The sequence below is a fragment of the Seriola dumerili genome, unplaced genomic scaffold, assembly GCF_002260705.1.
Source record: "Seriola dumerili isolate Sdu_G_001 unplaced genomic scaffold, Sdu_1.0 BDQW01000191.1, whole genome shotgun sequence".
Taxonomy (NCBI): Eukaryota; Metazoa; Chordata; class Actinopteri; order Carangiformes; family Carangidae; genus Seriola; species Seriola dumerili.
In genome coordinates this window covers 9550063-9577487 of record NW_019174446.1, presented here as the reverse complement: position 1 = coordinate 9577487, position 27425 = coordinate 9550063, and the positions used below count along the sequence as shown (strand labels likewise).

At 39.3% G+C, this 27425-nt stretch overlaps 2 protein-coding genes across 5 annotated transcripts; both read left to right on the top strand.

The window, feature by feature from the left end:
• Positions 1 to 4584: 4584 nt before the first annotated feature.
• Positions 4585 to 13928, top strand: LOC111227774 (protein tyrosine phosphatase type IVA 3). Of its 4 annotated transcripts, XM_022753478.1 has the most exons (8): positions 4585 to 4885; positions 5767 to 5846; positions 7873 to 8353; positions 10298 to 10435; positions 10535 to 10627; positions 10743 to 10873; positions 11134 to 11208; positions 11944 to 13928. In XM_022753478.1, exons 4-8 carry the CDS (start codon positions 10340 to 10342, stop codon positions 12059 to 12061), a joined length of 513 nt encoding a protein of 170 aa, XP_022609199.1. In that variant the 5' UTR covers positions 4585 to 4885; positions 5767 to 5846; positions 7873 to 8353; positions 10298 to 10339; the 3' UTR covers positions 12062 to 13928. The 4 variants fall into 4 exon arrangements, with proteins under 4 accessions (XP_022609199.1, XP_022609197.1, XP_022609200.1 ...); XM_022753476.1 differs by lacking the exon at positions 5767 to 5846; XM_022753477.1 differs by lacking the exons at positions 4585 to 4885; positions 5767 to 5846 and adding an exon at positions 5337 to 5438.
• Positions 13929 to 15079: 1151 nt separating this feature from the next.
• zfat (zinc finger and AT-hook domain containing) lies at positions 15080 to 27043 on the top strand. Its single transcript, XM_022753605.1, has 25 exons — positions 15080 to 15224; positions 16519 to 16677; positions 17097 to 17264; positions 17534 to 17662; positions 17853 to 17966; positions 18126 to 18248; positions 18348 to 18421; positions 18611 to 18696; positions 18985 to 19004; positions 19035 to 19101; positions 19411 to 19559; positions 19671 to 19762; positions 19983 to 20131; positions 20222 to 21185; positions 21966 to 22092; positions 22256 to 22488; positions 22906 to 22987; positions 23639 to 23758; positions 24564 to 24737; positions 24923 to 25011; positions 25521 to 25659; positions 25774 to 25880; positions 26128 to 26215; positions 26396 to 26493; positions 26577 to 27043. The coding sequence occupies exons 1-25, from the start codon at positions 15206 to 15208 to the stop codon at positions 26769 to 26771; spliced, it is 3765 nt and encodes a 1254-aa protein (XP_022609326.1). The 5' UTR covers positions 15080 to 15205; the 3' UTR covers positions 26772 to 27043.
• The last annotated feature ends 382 nt before the right edge of the window (positions 27044 to 27425 follow it).

Below are 27425 nucleotides of genomic sequence, written 5' to 3'. Positions count from 1 at the left end.
ATTCTGTGTTGTGGGTTTCTTCTGTAACAACAGCTTTCATGAGGGCATCTAACCCTGACTTTGTTTATTCTTCTTTTTGCTGCAATTCCTTCACTTCAGGGCACCAAGCTTACACATTCGTACACCCATGTATCATAGCTGATATAATAAAGCTATACTGTCATGCTCGCTCCTGGTTGTCATGGTAACTCTTCAGTCTGCAGGTGAAAGTCCTGCTGTCCGACTCTCAGCTTTCAAAACATTCTAATTATACACACAGCAGCTGCTGCCGCTTGCCACATGCTTGACTGTGTGTGTGTGTGTGTGTGTGTGTGCATGTGTGTGTGTGTGTGTGTGTGTGTGTGTGTGTGTGTGTGTGTGTGTGTGTGTGTGTGTGTGTTTGTGTGTGTGTATTTTCGTTGTTTGTGGGGTGTTTGTCAGTAGGTACGTTTAGGATTTTCTTCTGAGCCTCATTCTGTGTACGTGCATGTATGTGAGTTTTCCTGTAAGCATGTTTTTGAGGGTGTGTGCATGTTTATGTGCAAAAACACACAGGCCCTTTCCATGACTCCTTTTACAGTATGATTAGGTGTGAGGGTATGTGGTGATTTAGTTTAGGTCTAGGCTCAAGGAGGGAAGAAATAGAGAAGACAATTTTATCATAAACACTGTTCTGCTGCAGAGTTCAGACTTAAAAGTTTGATTGATTTAGACAGTTTTCTAATGTATGGGTCAAATCCAGGCCAACCAAAGAGAAACATATTTTTCTCTGTTTTATTTGAAATATTTTTATCTGCCCTAAAAGGTAAAACTATCCAGTTATTCACAAGTGAAGAAAAAAAAAGAAAAATATCAAACATTCTTTTTAATGTATTTAATTTCCTTATAATCTTTGTGATCATTTATTTATCTGAGTAACATAGTCACACTTGAAAATATTAGCACGGTTCAAAACGGGAAGCGCCTGAAAGGTCACCTGATGGACCACAGAGCTTGCTGCTGCTTCTCCTCCATCCAGTCCTGCCCAATGAAAAGCTTAGTTTTCCAGCATAGTGATGCACCTGTTGCTACATCACGTCCTCTAAACATCGGTATAAAACCAAAATCTGCCTTTGTGTGCTATTTAGCCACTGTTAACACTTATGGGTCATGTGTGAAACACTGAATGTCAGATTACTTGCCTGTTGTGAGTGACTATGTTTCCTTTTCATATCCAGTTTCTTCCTAGTTGCTCAGGGAATTACATAGTATTTCACACAGCTGCATGAGTGGTGTGCCTGAGGGACAGAATTACAAACTCCACCAGGGGAGGGGATGCATTGCATAATTGTGTACTTATCAACATGGTAAATGAGTGTAAATGTTAAACTCGCCTGGATTCCCACTTTAGTCATTCATCAGGAACGAATGACACAGAACTAAACAGGGTGGGTGGATTCATGACAGATTAACTTCATTTCTGAATTGTTAAACATGGGCTATTAACCAGCCGAAATAATCAGTATTATTATAATCAGTTTTATGGCTGAAGTAATTGTTGTTGTACAAGTAGCAGCTGTAGTTATCAATAACACTGTTAGATAAAATGGCTGAGTTATATATGTTATGTATATTCTGGTTATATCACAGTAGGTCAGCCAATTCTTTTTTTTACCCGTGGCTAAGTTTGTATTAATCAGACACAAATACAACTGGGCGAGACAAGAAGGCACTGATCCAGATTAGCGCTCCGCTCTAGAGGTGATAGGAGGTTTAAATAGCACCAATCATTGCATAATGCCAAGAATAGCTTACAGAGAAGAAGTTCTAGTTCTACCACACTTAGTCAAGCTTATAAGGAATAATTAACTAAGAAACACACAAAACTTACAAAACAATGGGACAGCACACCCGGTTTTAAGTCCTCCAGCAAACTTTAGCAGCAGCATCTGTCACTTCTTTCAGTTTTGATGTCATAAAAATTATATTTGTTTGTAATAGAATGACTTAAATGTTAGCATGCTATCTCATGAGTTCTCATTCTTGACAGTGGAAACATGAATTATTCCACTTTTATCAGCCAGAACACATGTAGCACATTATGTTATCTTTCAAACTGAAAAAACTCACTCCCACTGACACATACATATGCACACACAATCCCAAGATATGAAATGAAGGATACGTTTGGCTTGACTCAAGATCAAGTGACGTAAAGTGCAATGGTCATATTATTTATCTGTGCTATCACTGATGCTATGATTGAAGAGTTGCTGCACTGATATGAGAAAACAAGGCAATAAATTATCTCTGTTCATAGCTGCTACTTTAATCCAACTTTGGCAGGCAACCCTGAGCATAATGATTCATAATGACCATGATCATCACCATCAGCAATGTCTGGTTTATAAAAATAAGGCCTGAGCGCTTCCTTGACATTTCCTTGTGGCTGTGGCGAAAGGACTCAGTGCTGAAGTCTTTGCAGGTCAGCCCATTGCTTTCATGAATCTGGGAATGAGGCCACAGCCAGCGCCCAAAGTGTCCTTTAGGCTCCTCAAAAAGCACAAGACTGCCAGCTGAGGGTTGACCTACAGGGTGTCAGCTCACATTTCCAGAAACCATTGCAGCAACCATGTTTAGGCCAGTGCACTGCCATTTGTAGCATCAAAACAGATGGTCACACTGGACGTGACTGGTACTCAGGAGGATCAGATAGAGGAAGCCTTGAGAGGAAGAGTATGAGGATCTGGGAAACAATGAGGACGAATAGAGATGGTGATGATGTCTCAGGTGTATATAGGTGTATATTTTTATTGGAAACACAAAAAAAACAGTTAAAAGTGTTGGGAGCAAGAGTTGTTGCTCAGCGTCACATTCTGATTACAAATCATCCAAACGTTTCTGTCTCTCTTGACCTTCGCCAGAAATATTAAAAACATTTACAACCATGACCTTAAATACATAATGCTCCACTCATCTTGTGTGTGGAATATAATATGAGAGACAGAGACCACACAAGTCACTGTCAGTGTCTGAAAGACACTCCCAAGGGAGAATAATTGTCCCATACCTGGGCACACAAGATGGGCGCAGCATTATCTATTTAAGATCATGGTTGTGAGAACCGTTTGAATACTTCTGTTGAAGGTCTAGAAGACTGAAATGATCAGTGTGATGTATATTCATTTTTTTAAGACTGAAAAGACACTCTCTAATGCACCTGCATCTAATACATTTGGATGTGTGAATTTTTTCATCAAGAAATCTGCTTTAGAAGTTGTAAAATGTGTTAACTGTACAGTTAGCCATGTCACCTCTATGTTTAGATATTGTTTGAAGGCAAAGATGAGTCATCTCTTTTTCCATCTTCTTCTTTCTGAAGGTCTTTATCTAACTGTCACTTTGTGTTTGGAGCCTGCTAATCACCACTTGTGGATATATCTACGCTTGTTATCAGAATAAAAAAGGTGACAGGTCAGCGTAATGAAAATCAGTGGTATAACACCGGGCTATGATACCAGAGCCAAAACTTTGCCGCCATAATAAATGGAACAAATACAGCTCCAGCCCTGACAACACATATACACACAGAAAACTGCTTTAGCGATAAGCACCAGGCATGATCATGAACAGTGATTTTAATGTCATGAATTGTTCAAATAGTGTTGTAGCTAATTTTAGCATGTAAGATGTGTTTTTTTAAAGCTCTGTGCGTGCATGAGCAGTCATGTTAACCTCTGCTCAAAGTGATTGATAGCCAGGTGAGGCCCCAGCTTTGCTCTGTGCTTGTGACTGCCTTGTGACTGTCTGGACTCCATACCATAACCTTTTAAACAAACTAGACACAGAACACTTAAACACGAACCCTAAAAAACAAAAACCCTAAGTTGCATGGATTTATTGAAAGGTTTTCTCAGTAGCAGTTGGTTTAGAGAATGAGTCCTGTCATTTTCACCCTTTTTATTTTATTTTTGGATGAACACATCGACTGATGCCCAGCAGATTTACACACTTCTTTGGCAGCAGAAAAACAAACAACCTGGTGCTATTGTCAGTTAAGGAGAAAGTTAATTCCATGGCTCAAACGTTTGACTTGTCCAATCTGTCTGGTAGCTCAAAGGACTGTCTATTTTTAGTCATTACAGGGAGGGGAAGGGGGGAGGGAGGGAGGGAGGGAGGGAGGGAAAACAAGAGAAGGTCCAGACAGTCGTGTCATAGCTGGTAATGTTCATGAGAATTTAACAAGTTCTTTTACTTACATTTCTCAGATTTGAGGAGAACATTAATTAAAACACTGACTGCACTTATTTTGTGAAGTGTATTACATGTGCAACCACGGACTTCCTTGACTGAATCTTGTAATCATCTGCCTATAGGAAAGGGTGAGGAGAGTGGAGGAGGAGGGAACAGCACCTCTTCTTTACCCACCAAGTGCCTGATGGAAGAAGGGAGGGAGGAAGAAAGAGAGTGGATGAAGAGGAGGAAGATGAGGAAGGGGAGGAGGAGGAAGAGGACGGGGGGGGGGGGGGGGGGGGGCTCTTCTCCTCTCCCTCTAAGAGCATTAACTGTGGAGTGTTCTGGTGGTGACAGGGCTGTCAGGGTCAGATGGCTGCTCAGCCTGATTAGACCAGCTCACAGCAGATCCTCAGCCCAGCACACCGCACTGCTACAGCAAGGTAGAGCTAAAGACTTGCACATACTGTACGCTGCAGTGAGAGGCAGGGAGGGACAAGGCTGAGGTGGATAGTTCAGTGTGACAGTGGGGCAGAGCCACAGGTTGTTGCAGAGAGACTTTCTGCTTCGCAACCAGATATTTCAGTTTCTAGCAGCAGGAAAAGACTTGAGAGCAGGTGGACTTTATTGTGGCAAAGAGGCAGAAGAACTGATGATTCGTCTGCGTTTGGAGATGACATTGAAGAGCTGAGTGGTAAGGACACACATTCAGTATTGCATTTGTTTTGTTATTGTTACTGTACAAATAAATATCATAATAAAATAGTATTTGGCAAAGGTTCCTGATGCTGACTCACAGCCAGTGAGGCGCCCTGCCACAACAGGTTTTGCAACTTTTAAGGACATGAACTTGAGTGACAGATAAGAAATGTAGCTGCAGTTCCAGAGAATATCCATAGAAAAAAATTCCACAGCAGTTTCAGTAGAGATAGTACATTTCAAGCTAATTACAAAACTTCACTGCAACAGGCAGAGAGCAGGAGGACAGGGGTGCAGCAGCAATGGAGACTTTTGTCTCCACAAAAATCTGATGTGTCACGGAATCAGCTGCTCGTATAGATACAGCTATAAATACAGCTGCAGGTATTCAGTGTCTACAGGGGTTTACTATAACAGGCAGTCAGCTGGTTGTATGTCAGCACTCAGACTGTTGTAGGCTTGCTGCTGCTGCTTCTGCAGGACTTTGGTGGAACTGCCAGTCAGTGGTTTGTGGATTTCCCTGTTCAGCAGCCAAGCTGTCCAGTGAGGTAAGAGGGAATGCCATATAGGTTTTCAGAACTATTTCACATTTAGGCATTTAGCATATGTTCTTTTTCCAGAGTGGCTTGTGATTGGAGCTGTTACACAAAACCTCCTATATAGGTGTTAACTGGAAAGCAGCAGAGGTGAATGCACTGTTACCGGATTGAAACTATTTGAGGCTACCACTAACCTGCCGTGTCTTTACACTAACCTACAAGCTTACTGTGTTTCATTCAGCCGTACATTGCAGGTACTGTAGAAATGTCTGGCAACTTAACACAGCTCTAAAATAATATTGAGATCCATTTTTAACTTCTTTGGGTCCTGACCCAGCCTGTGACAGGGAAACAGCCAGGCAGCCAGACAACCAACTGGGGACGCACCTGTTTTTACAAACCAAACTGCGCTCTAAGGTAACAGGGAAGATTGGCTTTATAGTATAACTAGCCTTATGTTTTACCATCTAGCCCTTCTGTATGTTGCTTTTATATTATGTAACTCTGCTTTATGTGTCAGCTAAATGCCTAAAGTGACTGCAGTACTTTATTTGATTCATGTTTAGGAGCTTTAGAAGTATTTTGTACCTGGTCTGTTGCTCAGTTTGAATTCTCTGCTTTGTCTTGTCTGTGACAGTGACAGTGCCTCCGGTCATTTTGCTTTGTTTAATGCAAATTACTTTTTATCCTGTGTGTCTCACTTTTAATTTTGTTGTGCTTGTGTCCCATGAGACTTTAAAAACAGAAATGAAAAATGTTGTTCTCACATTTTGAATCGACTGGATGGAAAGTAATTGACCTCTGTCCTGATTAGTGGTAACACAGGATAAATTCCTAATTATAGATAGTCAACAACCTGGAATAGACTACACTCTTCTGGAAGAGTGAGTGAGTAAGTCGTGATTATGAAATGTGTGTGTGTGTGTGTGTGTGTGTGTGTGTGTGTGTGTGTGTGTGTACTGTGTGACCACAGATTACCAGATTACCTCTGGGCTTTCCCTGGTTGTTTGTCTGAAGGTTTGGACATGTGAGTAGGTGGAGGGTTACATCTTTGAGCATCTTCCACCTCTACTCGCTGTCCTCAACCAATATTTAATCTCAGATCACTCTATTAATAAACAGGAAAATAAACTAGAATCACACTGGCCATTTGCAGAGATAGTGTCTCAGCCAATGAATAAAATAATTGACCTTTGTTGAAGTGTCTCCTCAATTACAACTGGTAATTTCTTGCAGGATATTGCATTTCTCAGTTATTATAAGTTGCTGTAATGTCTTGTTTTGAATTCTGAAAAATGTTGCCAGCCTATCAAGAAAAGCATATAACATCATTGATTAACTTTTGAGGAAATTACATTGTAATTTCCCTGCAGTGCCCATCCCTCATCATTTCACTGCTTTTTATGTAATGAATGGAGTGGATGTGAATTTTCTACAAATACTCTGAACCAATGGGGCATGCAGTTGGGGTTCAGGTGGCTTAAAAGGCAAAATAATGCAAAATAAGGTCCTTCCGCCACACAAACACAGTCCACCTAGACTAGGTGAAATAGACGTTTCCTTTTTAGATTTTGTTCTCATTTTTCCCCTCAGACCAAATTTAATTTTGTTGAGATTGTGCAGGCTTATCTAATACAATTTTCCATACTTTTTGAGTCCCATCATATATTAGATTTTCTAGCTCATGGTACATCTGTCATCTGTTGCCCAGCTTTCTTGTCCATTCCATGCAAACACTTTCGTACATGTCTGTTCAAGCTGTTTGAATAAGTGAATAATAACTGAATAAGTCTGGTCAGATAAAGCAGTTCCTTGCAAATATCACTGGTCTGGAATAAGCCTTGGGCTTGTGAATCAATTTTAAATGATTACCAGGACCAAACCATTTCCAAAAATATTTGCAAACTTTAATTTGTACCCACAGTCTTTTGTTGTTTTAGGCCATCTTGTCTAACAACCATCTTTGCTAACATCATATAAATTCCATACACCTTTATAAATTAAAACATTTTCAATAAAAAGAGTGGAGCTGCTGTTCCATCCATCACATCCCATATATGCAATGGGTGTGTCTATTGTTCATGGTGTCAGGAGGCCGTTTAGCTCGTCTGCTTAACAATTTCCCCAGGAGAGCTGATATAACTTTATATAGCAGCATCAATAAAGACATTTAAAATCTGTAAATGTGCATATGTTCATGTGTGTGTTTGTGTGTTTATTTATGTACATTAGGTGATTAGATGGCCTCCGGTTCGCCTTTACACAACTAGTAATGGGTGTAATTTTTTATATTTGGCAACATAATATGGTTCAACTTAGCTGATGCGGTTTCTGGACCACTGGAACAAAAGCTGAATCTCTGAGATCTTATTAGTAACCATTTTCATTACTCTGGAAGCTGAATGTATGACCAGTTTATTTTTCTGTATGTTGATTACTTTAGAAACACTGGTTGATGGAGTTTGTGCGACGGAGTGGTGACTACTGCCACGCCCAACACATTTAGACCCATGAAGCTGCACTATGCCATCCTGGGACCCTGAACCCTGAAAGACCGTAGGCCATTGCCCTCTGAACCAGCCAGCTCATGGGGTAACAAGTGGAGTCTCGCACACCAGAAGCTAACTGGAGAGAGAGAAGGAAAGAGAGAGCTATTGAGAAAGACAAAGAGAGAAAGAGGGGAGGACTGGACAATCAGAGAGATCAAAACAAAGAGAAGGACACAAAGAGAACTGACACACTGTAGCCTCTTGGACTATAGGATACAGTCAATTGATGGCGTAAAAGAGTCACGACAACAGGACCTCAGAATTGGGAAAATAACTTAAACGGCTATAAACAGGAGTTTCCGCGGCAGACAGGAAGTCCAGATTCACCTGGAGACCTGAAGACAAAGCAGCTAACTGCTACAGCTGGAGTTAAAGGTGAGAGGTAACTGGTCACCAGATCTTGACTAAATATAGTGATGCACCAACACTTTTTAACTCCTGTATTTTACTGACTTGTTCAGGCACTCCACACATGGCTTGTTACAGGATAGTTCTGTATTTTTTTAGGTTCAGAATACACTTCATGTGAACTTTAAAAGACACCACAATTCATGTCTTTTCAGAGGTGAAATTTTCTTCTTTGAAATCTGAAAATAAACCTTTGACAAAGCACATTCCCTTCTCACATCAAAACAAGATGAAACATTAGTATTTGTATACACCCTGCCCTGTGTGAATAATGGTGGGGAGAGGTGTGAACAGATCCTCTATTCTTGGGAAATTTAAGTTTCTGCTAAACTTCTGTACTACACTATACTGTGATATGAATAAGCTGCCATCACTGGCCATCCACTGTCCTAGTCTATCCACATTTAGTTTGTTGCTTTCCCCTATGGCGTGGTTACACATGAGGAGTCTGATATCACCAAAATAGTTCTTATCAGTGCTAAAATAATAGCTGTGTACGCGTTGGGGAATGTGAGGCATGCCTGAATTAAGATAATTGAAATTAAAATGCCATCCTAAAATACACTCACATCCCTGTGATCTTAATGAAAATGTGAGCAAGAGCAATGCAGATCAAGAGACACTGAAGAACTTCTCAAATGACAGCTGTGATTTTGTCATGTTTGTTTTTGTTTTACATCCAGTATACTAATACAAGTGTAATATCAGTGCGTTTTAATTATAAAATGCACCCTTATCAGTAAAAGTTCACAGCTCCATTCAGAACAATCCAACATCAGTAACAGATTTTGTTTACTCTTGAGGGTTCTGATGTTCTCGTGTTTTCAGTTATTCTGCCTACGTAGACATTGTTAAAGTCGGGTGGAGCTTTGTGGGGAAATAACGTGTTAACCAACCTCAGCGTACCAATAAGAATGACAAAGAAGCGCAACAGAGTCATTAAAGGAAGATGTCAGTCAAGCACAGTCTGTGCACAGTTGTCCTGAGAAAATGTGTAATCAAGCAAATAAGTGAGAACAGCTGCGGGGGTGATCCATGGGTGTGGTGGGGATTTAACTTCAATATTGCATTTCTTTCTGACCAATATTATCCCACCACCAGCTTCTAACTTGTTTATCTATTTGCTAATTAATTATTGTGAGTTCTATGATGTTTTGAATAATGAGCTGTACTTTTTTGGGGAACACACTTACTTGTTTTCTTGCTGAGATTTAGATGAGTAGATCAATACCACTCTCATGTCTAGTGAATATGAAGCTGGAGTCAGCAGCCAGTTGGTGTAGCATAAAGCTAAGCTAGCTTAGTTAGTTAGCTTAGCATAAAACACTCATATCACTCACATCTGATTATCATGTTGCATTTTGTTTCTCTAATTCGTACAAAAACCAAAATGTGAAAATGACAACTTGTGGTTTTACAGGTCACTTCTAGTTTTTTTTTTTTTTAGCAAAGTTAAAATAAGCTAAGGTAATTACCTGATAATTTAGTGTTTTCCCCCCAAAATGTTGAACTATTCGACTGTATAAAGGTGTAGTCAAATTTTGAAAAGTGCCCTGGTAGAGTCAAGCTTGCGATATTCGGGCAGGTTCTGCTAAGAAGGAATTAAAGATCACAAACCTGTAAAATTACATGTGATCTCACTATAACGTGTAAAACACCCTTAATGTTTGAGGTAACTTATGTAATGACATTTTGTTACATGTAGTTATGGCTTTTCAAGACCATTTGGGAATTTTTGTCATGTGTGTAATAACTTCTGTGTAAGCAATGTCCGGTTGACTTTAGAACATGCTTTAAATATAGCTTATATGTTTGAAATTGTGTTAATTGGAAGTTATATATAAGTATAGGCCTATACATTTCTCCTTGACATTGGGCTCATTACTAACAACTACCTACTAACACATAAAGGTCAGAAGTCATCCTGGGAGGTCAAAGGTCCCACTGATCACCATGAATCGTCCAGCTCCAGTGGAACTGTGCCACAAGAACATGAGATTCCTTATCACTCACAACCCCACAGACAGCACACTCAGCTCCTTCACAGAGGTAAGGAAACATGTGCGTTACTGCCATCAGCACACTGCAGAGCTTCATAAAGATAAGATACACATACAACACAAACTGTATGCATTTTGTCCCTTCCAGGACCTGAAGCGGTATGGTGCCACCACTGTGGTTCGAGTCTGTGACATCACTTATGACAAAACACCGCTTGAGAAAGACGGCATTACTGTGGTGGTAAGGATGTAACACACAAACACACCATTTACTCTCTAAATCAGTCATCCTGTTACAAAATACAGTATAGGTACATAGAGTGTGAGAAGAAGTAAATGTTCTGCTTCTCTTTCAGGATTGGCCCTTTGATGATGGAGCCCCACCCCCGAGTAAGCTTGTTGATGATTGGTTGAGTCTGCTGAAGAAGAAGTTTCAGGAGGATCCAGGATGCTGCGTGGCTGTTCACTGTGTGGCTGGACTGGGACGGTAAGATACACATTAAAAAATATATGCACACACCTCCACACACATACACACACACACACACACACACACGGTATCATATTGCAATCGAAACCAAAAACACAGACTGCAAGTTACTAACCACATACAAGAACAGCAGCAGTAACCTGATCATTCAATTCCTCTTTTAAGATGCAGACAAAGTGGTGTTATTTTTGAGACATCAGACTAAACAGAAATAGACATGACTGTGTGTGTGTTTTTGGGGTTATGCCTGCATACAGGGCTCCTGTGCTGGTCGCTCTGGCTCTGATAGAGAGTGGGATGAAGTATGAAGACGCAATTCAACTCATCAGGCAGTGAGTACATTTCTATACCATATCCTGTAAATTCATCCTCATTCAGTTATAACAACATATCATTGAGTAAGAGCATTTGTTCTTATGAGTATATGTATTAAAGTGGTTTAGCATAGAGCATTTTATAATACACCACCATGTGATGATTGTACACACCTAGAACAGCTGAAACACTACATGAATGTTTTTTTTTCGTATTTCAGTATAGTACCAGCAAAAAGTCTATGTAACATTTTAGGAAAGCTTAACATCATTAAAGAATATAGGATAGCACAAACACAATTTATACACATGTATGACTATTTTATGGTGGGAATGTATAATTCTTCTCAGTTTCATCCTCCTTTCCTTTGCCTCTTCTCTCTGTCATTCTTCTCATACTCATGAATACCATGAACAACCCTGAAGTCACAAACTGTTGACTTACATTAAAATTTAAAAAGCAGTAGGGAGCATTGCTGATAGTTAACCAGCTGTCAGGTTACTGCTTAAGCACAGAAACTGAAAATTTCTTTCTTTGGTCTTCTGGTGACATTATCAAAATTTACAACAAACACAGGAGGAGCTGTAGAGACAAAGAAGGATTTTTAAAATTTTAAACTGGATTGTACAATAAGAGATTGGATATACAGACGCTATTGGCAGTCTGTGTTTACAGAGACACTGAAAGCAGAGATTTAAAAGGTAACACTATTGACTTCCACCATTTAATGTTTGTGTGCTTGTATCTTTTAGGAAGCGCCGTGGAGCCATCAACAGCAAACAGCTAACTTACCTGGAGAAATATCGATCCAAGCAGAGACTCCGCTTCAAAGACTCTCACACACACAAGAACAAGTGTTGCACCATGTGAAAACACACACACACATGCACGCACGCACCCATGCATGCACACACACACACACACACACACATGCACACAGACCCCTCAACTAATGCTCTCAGGAATCCAACCATACAAGCCTTGTTTCATCCGCATCATTAACCATGTGTACCCATGTATTCTTACAGCAATTTAATCAGAATCCATCTTTGTTCTCTTGTTTGTAATGATTTCTCATCTTTTAAAGTTTACTTTATTGGCATCTTTGTTTCATTATATAGTTTACAGTGAGGAAAGGTGGGAAAGACAGATGAGGGCTAGAAATCACATAAAAGTTATATTTTGTAGCTAACTGTTGAGGCATATCTGCTTTATTAGACAGTTCTGGAAAAGACACAGTTGGGTCAGGGATAATGTGCCGAGGCTTTTGTATCACATTCAAAACACCAACAGATTTGATGTGGAACTGATTTATGATACATACCTGATGTTATTGGCCTTCAAAACCTCAAATCATCCCTGATATTTTGTGAAAATACCATTGAATGTTTATTATTTTGTACAGATGTTCAATATGTTTAAAGATAACCATAACTGGGGTATATAATCACATGCAGTGTTTCTGTAAGTGTTTCTTTGAGATTGTTTTTGGTTTAAACAATTATGGCAGACTAAAAAAAAATCATCTTAGCACCTCAGTGTTTTTTCTGTCAATTAACGTCAATACTCCTGGTAGACCCACTTCCTGGTGGTGTTCTCAGTGTAACTGGAGATATAAGGGCTCATTTTCATCCCAGCATTACAATCAGTATGAAAATCATATTTTGTAATGCTACAGTATATTTGATTTTGGTGAACATAAAGCCTTGATTTGGTTTTGTCACATTCACTGTTTTAATATTACATTATACACTGGGCTCATATAATGTGTTTACATATCTGTGTGTGCATTATGTTATGCTCTGTTTACTGACACCCACAGATGGAAACTTATTTGTTAGCAGCAGCTGATTTCAAGCAAGGTTAAACATAGCACTTATATGTTATATAAATAGGAAAATGTTGATAAATCTATTGTAATCCTACAGACATTCAAAAATGTAATCTAGATGTAAATAATATTAAACGAGGGATCTCTAATTATCACCTTCTTCTATAAGGCAAGGTGAGTCACCCCTCCCATTTCAGTGACTACAAAAATGCATAAAGAACATTAAACCATTGCTTATTACAAATATTTTTATATATCATGTGGTCAGGGAGCAGCTGATGACAATGACTAGTCAAGCTCTCAGTTTTAATCCCAGGCAAATTTTGGCCTGATACCTATGTGGATAAATTGAGATATTGGTTTAATCCATCGTCACATCTTTTAGACTTTCATTTTCTTTTGAGGTGGAGTTTACTTATTCATTTGTATTGTTCCTGAATGATACATGTAAACAACTGCTTCTGACATTTCTTTCATTTTTCATTCAGAATTGATTCATGTTTTTTTGATGATGACAAAGCATGCACTTTTCATGTATTAGTAGGTTGCTTACGATATTCACCTTATCATCTGCGTTATGAAAAACATCTTCAACCTGAAGAACAATTTGTGAGGAAGAAATGAGAGCAGAGGGCATAATTTGAATTAGGAAAGGGGGTCATACCATCTTTACCTGAAAGCTCAGTTTTAAACAAATTGGCTGCTTGTTCATTTGATGTGTGTGTGTGTGTGTGTGTGTGTGTGTTTGTTTGAATATGTGTGTGTGTGCTTGGTAGCCTTTAGGTGTTGTTGCTCATTGGGGCTGGCCTGAGCTGACACTTTTTTTTTAATGTAAAAAAACGAATGCTGTAAATGTCTGTAAGTCTGTAAATTCTTGCATTGTTTAATAAAGGTTTTGTCATTGTCCCTGTATGTTCATAATTGTTCATCAGTTCCTCCGTCAGTTCATCAACATTTGTATGGTCCCCTGTTTTGTGGCCTTATTAAGTTAAATTTTTCTGGAAATTATTTTTGTCACAACTAATGGATTTATACACGTATGTAAAGCCAGTCTATAAACTTTATGCTAAACCATTTACTGTGGCATTATAACAAACCACAGAGCAGTGGGTGGGCCTTGGCATTTGATTAGCATTCTAATATGACTATAAAAAGAATACTGCATACTTTAAAATCATAAATTAACAAATATTAATGTATTTGCCTTGGTAATAAAACTTTCCTTAAATTTCTGTATCTCATTATTTTTACATAATTGTTTGTTTCTTCATCAAATCAAGGTTTGAGTATGAGCATACAAGTTTTTGATGGTGGTACCAACTGGCTTGCTCTGTTAGAAACCTTGTAGAAAGGAGGACTGAGGCCTTAAAGGATAATTAAATGACATATTAGCAGCAGTAAGTTCTAAAACATTTTTGTCACAGTCAAAATCAAGCTGTCTTACATTTGTCTGTACAAGAACATTTTAAAGACACTGAACATAAATGAAGGCAAATGTTAATATAAATTATTCTCTTTGTAACCTGCAACTTAAAACTGTGTCTTGCCCATTTGATACCTTTATTTTTGGGCAGCACTTTTCCAAATAAGTCATTGACCATATAATTCTCTAAGTAATGATTTTCTAGTCAAATAAATGTTTATATAGAAAAAGTCAGACATTTCTCAGCCATGTTGTAGCTGTTGTCCCGTTAACAGCAATTTTCCCCCAGTTATTTTCCCATTATCCTTACTGTATCTTGTAACCTATATTTTGATATGACCTGTATTTGTTGCACTACATAACCACCATAAATGTAACATTAGAGCAGGAATTACTCTGTGAGGTTCCCACAATTTGTCGTAAAAGTTTACGGTGTTGAGGCCTCTTGACACAACGTTCAACAAATTAAAATATTGGTGAAAGAATTCCTGGGCTAAACTGTGTTGAATGCTGCAGTTCCCTTTCCAGCCACAATACAGTCCTCCCGCCACAGAGGGCGCCGTCCTCTACACTGCCACCACGTCCTGTGGTGTCGGTGTTCCGCTGGTTGGGAGGACTTGTGTCGCAGATTCGACAGAAATTTCCTCATACGTAATGTGAAATTAGGCTCTAAATCCAGATTCAGAGATTATATTTGGTCATATAATGGCTCAAGTCCATTGATAAATTAGCGTTATTTTGCTGTTTAAGCGCGGGAGGAATGGATGGACGAAAAGCAGGTAAGAATTTGAGCTAGCTTCAACTCGAATATGTTTGTCGGGTCTTCATTTTAGCTTGGGTCAAAAATAAACAAACACGTCTATATTTAAGACGTGTCCCTGCGCAGATTTGTAGTCTTGTATTTTATGTTCACATTGTAGACATTATTAACAGACTGTCTCTTGTTTAGTAAAGGTACAAGCGGTATTTAGAGTTAGGTCTGACACTGGACAGCTGTTTGTAGGCTGTACTGATGTGTCCGTTGACTAACGTAGGTCCTAAGTGTCAGTGTTGGACTGCGACCGTTAGATGAGATGAGACAGCCTCAGAGTGTGTGGGCAGAGAGAGAGGAGAGATCATCAGCCTCACTTAAAGACAAAATACATCATCAGACACTTAAAGCTTGCTCATGTTTCCATGGCTTCGTTTTTCCGTTACTGTGATGGGCAGTTCCACAAGAAAGAGTTTTAGGAAATGAAACATTTTAACTCACAACAAGATAATTGGATGGACTAAAGAGCTGCTTAATTGAGGCTGAGCTCACTGTTACAGCTGTTGTCTCATACAGTAGGACAATTTGTACAAGTCTCTCCTGGAAAAAAAATACATTTGATATTAGCGCTGCAACGATTAATCGATCATTGAATCAACAGAAAAATAATTTACAAGTATTTTGATAATAGATTACTTGTCAAAGTAGATTTTTGATGCAAAAATGGCAACTGTTCAAATCGTATGAAAATAAATTGGTTAACCTCTTCCCTCCCATTCCCTTTATTCCCCCCATTTACATGTTTTTGTTACATATACAATATGAAAATCAAGTTTACAAAGAAGAAAGAGACGAAATCACTGCCATTTCCACACATACACAAATACAGACTTACCCTGAACTATTTAAGTAAAAAACTATAACAGGAAAAATATAATACTTTAGCAGAATTTTCATTGTCTCCCTTGTTTGTGGGGTAATTTTATTTTTCTTTGAGGTATATACTGTTTTAATGCTTATTACTGTACTACTGTTGTTATTTAGTCATCTATTTGGCCCCTTAGAGTCTGTCATGTCAAAAAAAGACCACTTTCCTTGCAGGGTGTTGCACAGGAATAGAGAATAGAATTCATGAATATAAATATGAGGTAACTTGATACATTGGGCCCAAATATAACAGTCTGCTTCACTGCTATGAGGCAGGCAAATTATGCTAATCTCTCTCATTTTTCTCATTCTCTAATTTAATTCTAAATTTAAAATGACTCTGTTTCCTCTCTGGCCCTCTGAAACTGATACCTTCCTTCTCCTTGTCTTTCTAGCTGGTTCTGTGTTCATGTGCCGGCTGTGCAACCTCTTCTCTCCCAGTCGCTCTCAGCTGCTGGCCCATTGTTCCCAGCAGCACCCCCAGCAGGAACCTCCTGATGACATCATCATTGCGCTGCAGCCCCTGGTAGCAGAGCCTGTGGAGACGCTGGCAGGTCAGATTAGTGTATCATTGCCAGGACTACTAGTACAGGAATATGTAAAAAAAAGTATTCTGTGTCATAATCATTATTACTACATTCACTAATTTGAGGATGGATTGGACTTTGACTTGATTGCAGTCGATAAACATTAGTGTAGGACTTAAGCCGTATGAAATTAATTGTCCAAAGTTATTACAAGTGAATTAAATGCAAACCAAATACAAATGTGAAAAGTATACACTATACTATACTGTTCATAGTAATGAAACTTTTTTTCATTGTCCTCCGGAGATGACAATGGAGTTCAGTGACACAAGGCAGAAGCTAAAGTAGACTGGGTCTTGGCTACAGAAGGTTTGGTCTTGTAGGGAGATTTCTTATCAAAAAACAAAAAGATGGGGAAAGTGTTCTGCTGTTTTGTTGGCCCACAGAGAACCCAGTGAAGCGAAAGCGAGGACGACCAAAAGGCTCTACGAAGAAAACACGCACTGATTTGACAGAGTGCAAGGCTGACTCCACCCATTCTCCAGATGATAATTTTCAAAGACATGAAGAAGGGAATAAGAAGGAAGGAGACAAACAATGTAGCTCAACAGAAGGTAGTACTGTTGCCACTTTTATGTATCCCATAATCCTTTCTTTTTCATACAGAAGACAAGAACAAGCACTTGCAATATGCCTTGTTAGAGTTTATGGCCAATTTTTTAAAGTTTAAAGGCTATACTATTACAGCAGCATTGTGTGTCCAAGGCTAACTTCCTTATGGACAGTGTTATTTTTTTCTGAGTAAACATGTTTTTGTCATTATGCTAATCAAACTGTTTCCTGCACTCTATATTTCGACTCTTTTTTTGTGTCCTTCCGCTAGGCGAAAGGCACGATGGGATTTCGGGACTTGACTGTAGAAACTGCCATCGCTCGTTCAGAAACAGACGACAGATCCTCAAACACATCTGTTTGAGAGAGGAGGAAGAGGAGGAGGACGAAGAGGAGAATGGTGAGGAGTGAAACATAAGTTTGGATGATGTGAGGGAGAATTTTAGGACTTATTCTTACTACAATTATAGATTCTTAAATACATCTGTGTTATGTACAGGTGTTGGGGAAAAAGTACAGAAAATATTGTTCATATACATTTTTGTACTTGGCTATTCAGGCGATAGTGATTAAATAACCATCATTTTCAGGGAGCATCCATGTTGGAGCAGGAGTTGAGGGCTCTGGGAGTTTGGACCCCGCGAAAGCTGATCCAAAACAGATGCACCAAAACCAAGTGAGGTCAGGACTTCTGAGAGAAAAAGGTAAATTTAACATCAGGATTGTTTCTTCAAATGAATTGATACTTCTGTCTGAAAACATAGGAGGTGATGGATCTGTCCTGTGATGGGTATTTACTGTATATCATAAGAAGACGTTCAGGTTTAGTTTTATAGTCTTATAATCTTGTTCTTTGCTTGTAGATGTGAGCAGCTTTAGACCCCTAAGAAGCAACCGAAGCCGCATCTCCAAAGAGGGAGGCCCAGCAACAGGAAGCAAAAAATCAGTCATCAGTGTTGTTCTGAAGGAAGATGAAACACTTCCAGGTGAGTCTTTTTTGTACTAGTTTTTACATTTTGGCTAACATATGACTCCACTGCTGTAGGCAGTATGTCTTATGAATAATGTTACCTTTATTTCAACAGGTGTTTCTAAAATGGTTCCAGTTGAGGATGGTTTAGCAGAACCAGAGTCTAAAGCCATCAAAACTCAACCTCAGGTAAACCCAGGAACACACAGAAACATTCACCCAAATTACAAAAAGATCTATTTTTCCACTTACCTCTAGTCATACGTAATTGACCAGATAGCCTTAGTTTTATTTTCCCAAAGTTTTGACATATCGCTCTCTTAAGATTTTTGGCCCACCACCCTAAGTGTTTATTTACTTTTTATTGTCATTCAACAGTCTGCAGTCTTTCGCAGTCAGTCACAAGACCTTGCAAATGAAGCCACCATCTGTGAAGATAACCCTAAAACTGACCAGGAGCTGAGGTAATTTAATGGAAAATATCCATCTCTCATATAATTATTTGATTGTAATACATAATTGATGGTCCAAATAACAAATTGTCAGCAAGTTTGATGAAAATCTGACAATAAAGCATTAAATCTCATTGTCTATGATACAAACTAAACAAACAGTGAAACGAACTTGAGAGCTGACTAATCAGTTGCATGCATAAATACTGTTTTACAGCAGTTTTAATTTCTTCGTGAAGTAGTTTAACCATCAATGTTATCTGCTGTCAGCAGTCTGATCCCTTTGTTTTCAACTCCTAGTTCTAATCCAGCCTCCACAACAACAACAACAACAACAACAACAACAGCAGCAGCAGCAGCAGCAGCAGCCACCAGCAGAGGCTTCCAGGAATATTCTATCAAGCAAGATGCTACCAAGTACTGTATGAATGTTTTTTATTGAATGTATTAATGATGGTTTTATTTTATAGTAGTTTGGAGGTCAAGTATAACTTCAAGCTCCTGTGTAAACTACAAACTTAAATACTGATGTGAATAAATCAGGTTCTAATTTAACAAATTTTCATTTAACAATTTTCTAAAAGAAAATAAATGTTTTCCTACTTTTTATGAGGTAACGTTTGTTTTCTTATTGGCATGTTGTTGTCTGTGCAGCCTAGCTGAAGACAAAGTAACAATAACACTGGTCAACTGGTAAATGTAATATTCTTGCTCTCTGTCTCCCAGTTTACCTCAGAGCCAGCTGAAGATCTTCGCCTGCGAGTTCTGTAATAAGATCTTTAAGTTCAGACACTCACTGATCGCCCACCTCAGGACACACACCCAGGAGAAACCGTTCCAGTGCCCACACTGTGACTACGCATCAGCCATCAAAGGTACATCCAAGCTCACTGGCACACAAGCAAAGAAAAATGCCAGCAAAATAATTAATGAATCTGTAAAAACTTACTTACCTCTTTACTTACTTATTTTCTTACTCTTCAAAGCCAACCTGAATGTTCACCTGAGGAAACACACGGGAGAGAAGTTCAGCTGTCAGCACTGTCCTTTCAACTGCCTCAGCCCCGGACACCTGAAGGTGTTCCTTTATTACTGTTTTTATTATTATTATTATTATTATTATTGTTGTTGTTAACTCCTTTTAGTTCTAGGTTGCTATGCAGTATATTATCACTTATCTTCATACTGCAACACAGCAGTATCTCACTGTGACGTGTCAGTTGGATTTCTAATGCTCTTGAGCATGAAGCTGCAGCCTTTCTGGTTTCAGCTGTAATTCTGTGTTTTTGGCAATGCAGGTCCACATAGAGCGGGTCCATTTGAAGGTGAAGCAGCACTGCAGCTTCTGTGACAAGAAGTACTCAGATGTGAAGAACTTACTGAAACACATAGAGAAACGGCATAACCTGAAAGACCCTGCTGTCTACCAGAGCTACCAGCAACTGAGGTGTGACCTGTAGTGTCTAAAAATTAAATTCACCTGTATCTGTTTAACCAACTGAGCAACCGGCCTTTCTCATTTGTTTATCTTTTCTAGGTTAAAGACTCGTCAGGGCCTCAGACAGCTCCTGTACCACTGTCCCACCTGCAACCGACGCTTCAAGAATCAGCTCGAACGGGAGCGCCACCTGTTGGTCCACGGGCCTCAGCGTCCCTTTGCCTGCCTGCTCTGTGACCATGCCGCAACCAAGATGGACGCCCTCACCGCTCATGTCAGGAAACACCTCTTCCTGTACATGTGCTGTGTGTGTGACGGGAAGTTCGTCAGCTCTCAGAGACTGAAGAGTCATTTGAAAGAGTCTCACCCTGAGCTGGACCAGGAGCAGGCCTTCACCGACTGTATCAATAACAGCTACTATCTGATACAGCCTGGAGGAGGCGTGTGGGGGGATGATGAGAGGGACACAGAGAGAGGGAAGAAGGAAGAGCACAGGATAGAGCAGGAGGGTGAAGATGACAGGATGACAGAGGAGGGTGGAAGAAATGGTGTCGGAAGGGAGGAGTGGCAAGATGGGGAAGTGGAACAGCTGGAAGTACCAGTGAGGGAAGAGAGGGAGCAAGAGAGGGAAGAAGCTCAAGCTCAGGGTGAAAATGCGGAAGAAGTACAGGTGACAGACAGAGAGACAGGAAAAGAGGAAGAAGTCAAAAATGGAGGCGCAGAGCAAGGTTCCCAAGAAGTGATTTCCATAGAAACCACAACTCCCACTGACACACAGGACGAATCAACAGCTGGGGAGCAGTCACAGGCCAGCACAGTGGACTCATGCAACCCTGCAGCTGAACATATAGTCAGACACGAACACAACACACAGACTTTTCTATCACCGGAGAGCATTCACAGCCCTTTCCCTGAGAACAGGTCCCAAGAAAACACACCTTCAGCCAAAAACACTCATACAACTTCATCATCAGGAAATGCAAATTTACCTGATCCGGGCGTAAACATACCTTCATCATCAGCACCTTCAGGGGAAGAGGGCCAAACTCCACATTCAGAGAAGGTAAATCAATTGCAGGTATTGTCGGCTGTTTCTGTCTGTCCTGCAGATCTTTTTTTTTTTTAGAACAGTAATGGGGCTGCAACCACGAGTAAAATATCAGAAAACAGTTTTGAATGTCCATCACACTTTCCTAGAGCTCAAGGCAATGTCATGAAGTAACTCGTTCTGTCTAACAGTCTAAAACCCAAAGATATGTAATTTAATATATATAAAGATATGTCATTAAATATAATGATTATACAAGAAAAAGCAGCAAATTTTCACTTTTGAGCTACACTCTAAAAAAAGAGAATGTTTGGGATTTTTTATTTGAAATAACTCAACAACTAATTGATCATCAAACTAAATTTTCAACTAATCAATATGAAACACTAGCAGACAGATATATCAGAATTATTGATGATCCTTACAGTAAGTAACGTCCTTCTGTATATACTGTATAGAAAGGGTGATGATGAGGCAATAATTATGTAAGAATTATGCCTCAGTGATTTGTTAATATTTATTAATGTCATCAGTTAGTAAATATAAATAACAATATTACACCAATATTACTAAACACAGTAGAAATTGCTTATTGATAACTCCACATATAGCCTCAGCTATTTTACACTGTTGCTTTCTTGATCCTATTAGATTAGTAATGCTGTACTTGATGATTTGATTTGATTAGACTACATTTCACTTATTCATTCATGTGTCTGAATTAAGTAACTCATCTTAGAAGAACTCATCTTACTTTCAATCATCCACTGACTGCTCTTTGTTTTCTGCTGGCAGGAGTCGGAGGTTTTCCATCAGAGCGCGTTTCAGCAGGTGTTTTCATCTCTTCAGAAGACTCAGCTTAATATAGAGACTTACCAACGGCTCAGGAAAATTTACGGAGACCTTGAATGCCAATACTGTGGTGAGATAATGAAATTCCCTTCAGTAGCCTGGTTTTGTTCTGTTCTGTTTTAATTTCACTTTGTACTACATCTTATTATTTATTACTTAGCCTTTCCCCTATCTGGCTTGGGTGTTAAACAGTGTCTGCTGCTTCTAATCATGTTTTTTTTCCTGCTGCACAGGTAAACTGTTCTGGTACAAAGTCCACTATAACGTCCATGTACGCACACACACCAAGGAGCACTCACATTACTGTACAAAGTGTAGCTACTCGTCCATCACCAAAAGCTCTTTAAAGCGGCACCAGATCCAGAAGCACAGTGGCTTGCTGCTGCCTTGTTCTAATCCCGATTGTAAATACACCACACCTGACAAATACAAACTACAAGCCCATCTGAGGACGCACCAAGAACAGGTAACCAGCCTGAGGAGATTCTAATTATTCAGAGAAGTATTAGAGATTTTTTTTTTTTGATACACTGCTAGTATAATTGCAAGTTAATTGGTTTTCAAGAGGTGGTATGTTTGTTATTTGAAGTTTATTAACTCCCTTGGCCTGCCGTCCACCTCTGCTACCATGGTTACAGTATATAATCCCATCCCGACTACCTCAGAGAACCAATAGTCCTTTGACTTTGACCATGACCTGGAAGAACACTCCAAATGTGGTTATGTGTCAGTTTAGATTTACACGTTTGATCAACATTTTAATTTATTTGCAATAAAATGCAATGTATGTGAGCATTAATCAAAGCAAATTTGTTTTACCTATTAATTCAGTGAAGGATGCAAAATTAACTCTTGAAGTCTTTGTCTTTCTTTTGGTTTACAGGGGAAGAGTGTGGCCTGTCCAGTCTGCCAGCACAGCTATCCAGAGCACAGACTAAAACACCACATCAAAACATCCCACCCAGGTAAATAACACACAAATACATCTATACACATGGACAGACAGACACACAATGACCTGTTCATGCCTCTTAGTATCTTCTCCTGAAACAATTTCAAGACTGTCCTTTAAATCAGTGTCAGTATTCACATGTGTCTACTCTCCACTGTCGGCCAAATCCAGACTCCAGGGTGGAACCTTTCACAGAGCCAGTAAAACTGACAGCTTGGCTATTTTTACTTTCTCTGTTGTTAGAATATCACTGCAGTGTGTCATCTTCTAGTTTTATTATATTGCAACTCATTGTAATGATAGAGTATACTATTTGTTGCCTGTTTATTACAACTTGGAATACCCCCTGTTATTTATGGAACAATAGCTTGATATGGTTTGATCTGTGGAAACATTCTCTTGGCTTTGAATCACAGATATCACAAGAGACTGACCTAAATAGCTTGTTGCATAGTCAGGTTCAGTTGTTAACAATCAGATGCTTTTAAGGTCACAAGTGATTTTACAATATTGTGATTTCATTTTGTGTGCGTGTGTGCGTGTGTGCGTGTGTGTGTGTGTGCGTGTGTGTGTGTGTGTGTGTGTGTGTGTGTGTGTGTGTGTGTGTGTGTGTGTGTGTGTGTGCACGTGTGTGTTTGTGTACATGTATGTATGTGTCGGACAGATACATTGCCTGTGCAGGGAAAAGGACTGATGGTGCAGCGTGCAGAGAAGTGCCCTTACTGTGACTCCTACTTCCTAAAGAACAGCAGTGACTTTCAGCAGCACATCTGGGCCCACCAAGGTGTGATATCCCTCTACCTTTAACACAGACAAACCCACAGTCTGGAGAAACACATCTGGGCCCATAATTGTCCATACGCAGCGTTTCACTGTTTGATTACTGTGTGAGTTGAGCTTCCATCTACTCTTCCTCCTGGCTGCCCTCCAGGAGGACGGGCTAGACTGAAAACACACTGCAGACGTTGCAGGAGGAAATTGGCCTGTGGGTCAATTTGTGAAATGATGAGAACACACACAAACCAAATTGTCGTCTTGTGTGCTGCTGGCATTATCTCAAAGATAAAGAATGAGAGGTGGAGCAGTGAAGTTAGACAAAAGTTACAAGACATGCTGTTTTTCAGTTAAGGGCTGTTTTAGACAAGTGCAATGTGTATTAGTCTCTACAAAACACATGTAACTTTTGTTCCACCATATGTTTTCTTCTGTGACTGATAACCCACTGTGCAGCTGATGGTTGGTTGCTGAAATTGATTAATACAAAAACCATGGCTACATCCTTCTCTCCTCACTCCCTGCTTTAACACTTGCTTACCTCGATGAGCTGTTTACCTTGAGTTACATCTGTCACGAAGCTGTGGAACCTGGCAGACACAAGTCCAGAGCAGGTGTTGAGGAAGGGCTCAGTGAATGCAACCAATTTACTGCAGTGCATATGCTGTTTTTTAGCTAGTTTATTTGTCTTTAATTTTTGCTTTTTCCTGCCAATGTTCTTGCCACTTTCACATCCCTGCTGTCCTATATTCTTATTGTCTTATCTTTGCTGGGCTGCTGCTAATCTGTTTGTAAACCTGTCTCCATGTGTGTAGGTCTGAAGCCATACCTCTGTAGTGTGTGTGACTACGCGGGCCGCAGTAGGAGTAACCTGAAGACTCATATGAACCGACACAACACAGAGAAACGTCATCTCTGTGATCTGTGTGGTAAAAAGTTCAAATCTAAAGTGACACTGAAAAGCCACAGACTGAGCCACACCGATGAAGGTACACACACTCTGCTCTGTCACTGATGATGATGATCTTTTTTTGAAATGCCATTGTTGTCACTCTGTTTTATAATGTTTGTGTTCTGTATGCCGCAAGTATTCTGTTACTCCGCTAGCTTAGCAGAAATTTGAGAAAGTGTAAAGTGATGATAAAAATTAAGGGCAATAATTCTGTTTGTTCAGGGAAGCGGTTTCAATGTTCGGAGTGCGACTTTACCTCGGTCTCTAAACCTTCCCTGCTCAGACACATGGAGCAACATGCTGAATTTAAGGTCAGAGTACACACACAGCCACACACACGCTTTATAGCCTCAGCATATAGAAATAACGTTGTACAAATTTATATCTCTTGTAAAATGAATAAAATGACCTAAAAAAAACTCATTCATCTTGTTTGTTAAACAAACACATTAATTTAATGATTCATTTTTTAATTTTTTTAATATGTAACATATTTTTGTAATATGCTACCAATGTGATCCAACAATAGTATTTTATTTATATAGTTTATCTATGATCGATTGAATCTCACTCACTGTGTTCTTTGTTCTGGATATTAAAGATTGGTCAACCATTGGCTATTGTATTGCCACTTTCTCAACCAAAATTAAACAACAGTGCAAATGGGTCATAAAGCTAACCTAAGTTCCTCCCTGGTCATTTTTTTTGACAAAATAGTTAATGAGTTGTTCAGAAAAATCAATGAATGTTTCAGAGTCAGTTGTGTTCTACTGATATTTCATTTGAATTTACTTATATGTGTTTTCGTCTATCCCTGTAGCCATTTCGTTGTGCCTACTGCCACTACTCCTGTAACATCGCTGGTCCCCTGAAGCGTCACTACAACTTGAAACACCCAAATCAGAAATATGAGAATGCCGGACCTGGGCAACCTAACCCTGATGCTCTGAAACAGCAAGGTCTGGTCTTTACTTTCTCACTGCTATTTCCAGAACCTTATGTTCTTTAAAGTAATATCTAAAGTCTTAACAAAACAGAAAGGGTCTAAAGCTTTTGTGTGTACCTGTGTTTAGGTGGAATGAAGTGTCCTGAATGTGAATTTGTTTATGGCACCAAGTGGGAGCTGAACCGCCACCTGAAGAGCAAACACAGCCTGAAAGTGGTGGAAGGCACCTGGGAGGTAAACAGTATAAACACACATTCTAGATACAAAGAAAAAGGGCACTGAGTTATTTTTCCTTATCACTGAAAATGATATTTCTTTTTTTTTTTATTTTAAAACTGCTGTCAAAATATGAGAAGCAAGAACAGCTTGCTAACTTGACCTAACTTGACCATGTTATCATACATTAGTACCAGTTTCACATTTACACACAGTTACCAGTTTTCAGGATCATACAATATCTGCCATATGTATAAATATCCAGGCAGGTGAGACAGTAGAGGCCCAGTATGTTTCTGTGGAGGATGAAGAGCAGCTGACAGAAGCACCTGTAGCAGCCCTGCACGACAACGGTAACAACAGCATGTAGCAGATAAGTGACTCAGCCAAACCCTGCAAACACCAGGCACCTTTTTAAAGATGATTTCTGCTCAGATAATCGAGGAAGGGCTGTTCATTGCTATTCCTATTTATGCTTGTTATTAATGTGCTTTAGTTTATGTCCTATATAACACATTGTCTTCTGTGTTCAGTTAATATCCAGCAGATCACTGAGTTCAGTTCAGAGACTCACGACGCTGTCACCTCCATGGTCGCCATGGCTCCAGGCACTGTTACTGTGGTACAACAGGTAAAAATCATCACATAGCTCACTCAGGAAACAATGAGTGTTTACAACAAAATGTTGATGTTGAGTTGTTGCCGAAGTTGCAGGTGGCCGACGAGCAGGAGATCGGTAACTGCAGCAACCAGCTGATGGTGGTGAATGCAGAGGGGAGTCTAACTGGTGACCAGGTCATGGTGGTGGAGGATGCACACGGCCTGGAGGCTCTGACAGTCCTTACTCAGGGAGAGAACACTCACCACTATATTGTCTACGTTCAGGAACACACTGTAGAAATCAACTAATGATGCTTGTATTTTAACATATGATTATTGATCCATCAGTGCTGAGTATATCAATGATTATTAGATCAGTTTACAACATAAAATGTACCAATAAGCAATAAAATCAGGATTTACTGAATGTTTCTTAGTCATCATTAGAATTTTCTTCATCAGTTTTATTTTTCAGTCACTTGGTAATTATGAAAACAAAAAGTGCAATACTTTGTTTTGTGATTATGTGACATATTTTGTACTTACAATACAGTACAGTATATTTAAATAAAATCCGTGTGCTGCAGTGTTTTATGCTCTGGAGTGAATTCAATTCTCCAAAATGTTGATTAAGGTCGATTTCAGATGTTGCTCAAAATTTCTTGAACCTCAAACATTTTTTACGAACATTATTGTGACACACTTTTAACCCTAGTAGTCTAGAGCAGAAGAAAGTGCTGAACATAAAATGAAAGAGGAAAAGCCAGCTTTTGGAGAAGCAGCACCTTGCATTATGATTTCAACATAGCTGTTTTTAGTGTTTTATGGTTTAGAAATAGGCACCATATTGTGCTATATGGCACACTAAAGTGTAAAGACTTGAATACACAAATCTGAGATCTATTAATTTATGGAACAATATGTATGAATAGTGTTTACACATACACTGTCATAAGTCTGAAA

What these genes read in the sequence shown, in the direction of transcription:
- LOC111227774 (XM_022753479.1), top strand. Translation starts at nt 10,340, where the DNA reads ATGAATCGTCCAGCTCCAGTGGAACTGTGCCACAAGAACATGAGATTC. An exon ending in AAGACGGCATTACTGTGGTG is followed by an intron (nt 10,628 to 10,742) that starts GTAAGGATGTAA and finishes CTTCTCTTTCAG; the next exon opens with GATTGGCCCTTTGATGATGG. An exon ending in TGTGTGGCTGGACTGGGACG is followed by an intron (nt 10,874 to 11,133) that starts GTAAGATACACA and finishes GCCTGCATACAG; the next exon opens with GGCTCCTGTGCTGGTCGCTC.
- zfat (XM_022753605.1), top strand. An exon ending in AAAACTGACCAGGAGCTGAG is followed by an intron (nt 18,697 to 18,984) that starts GTAATTTAATGG and finishes TTCAACTCCTAG; the next exon opens with TTCTAATCCAGCCTCCACAA. An exon ending in AAACTCCACATTCAGAGAAG is followed by an intron (nt 21,186 to 21,965) that starts GTAAATCAATTG and finishes TTCTGCTGGCAG; the next exon opens with GAGTCGGAGGTTTTCCATCA.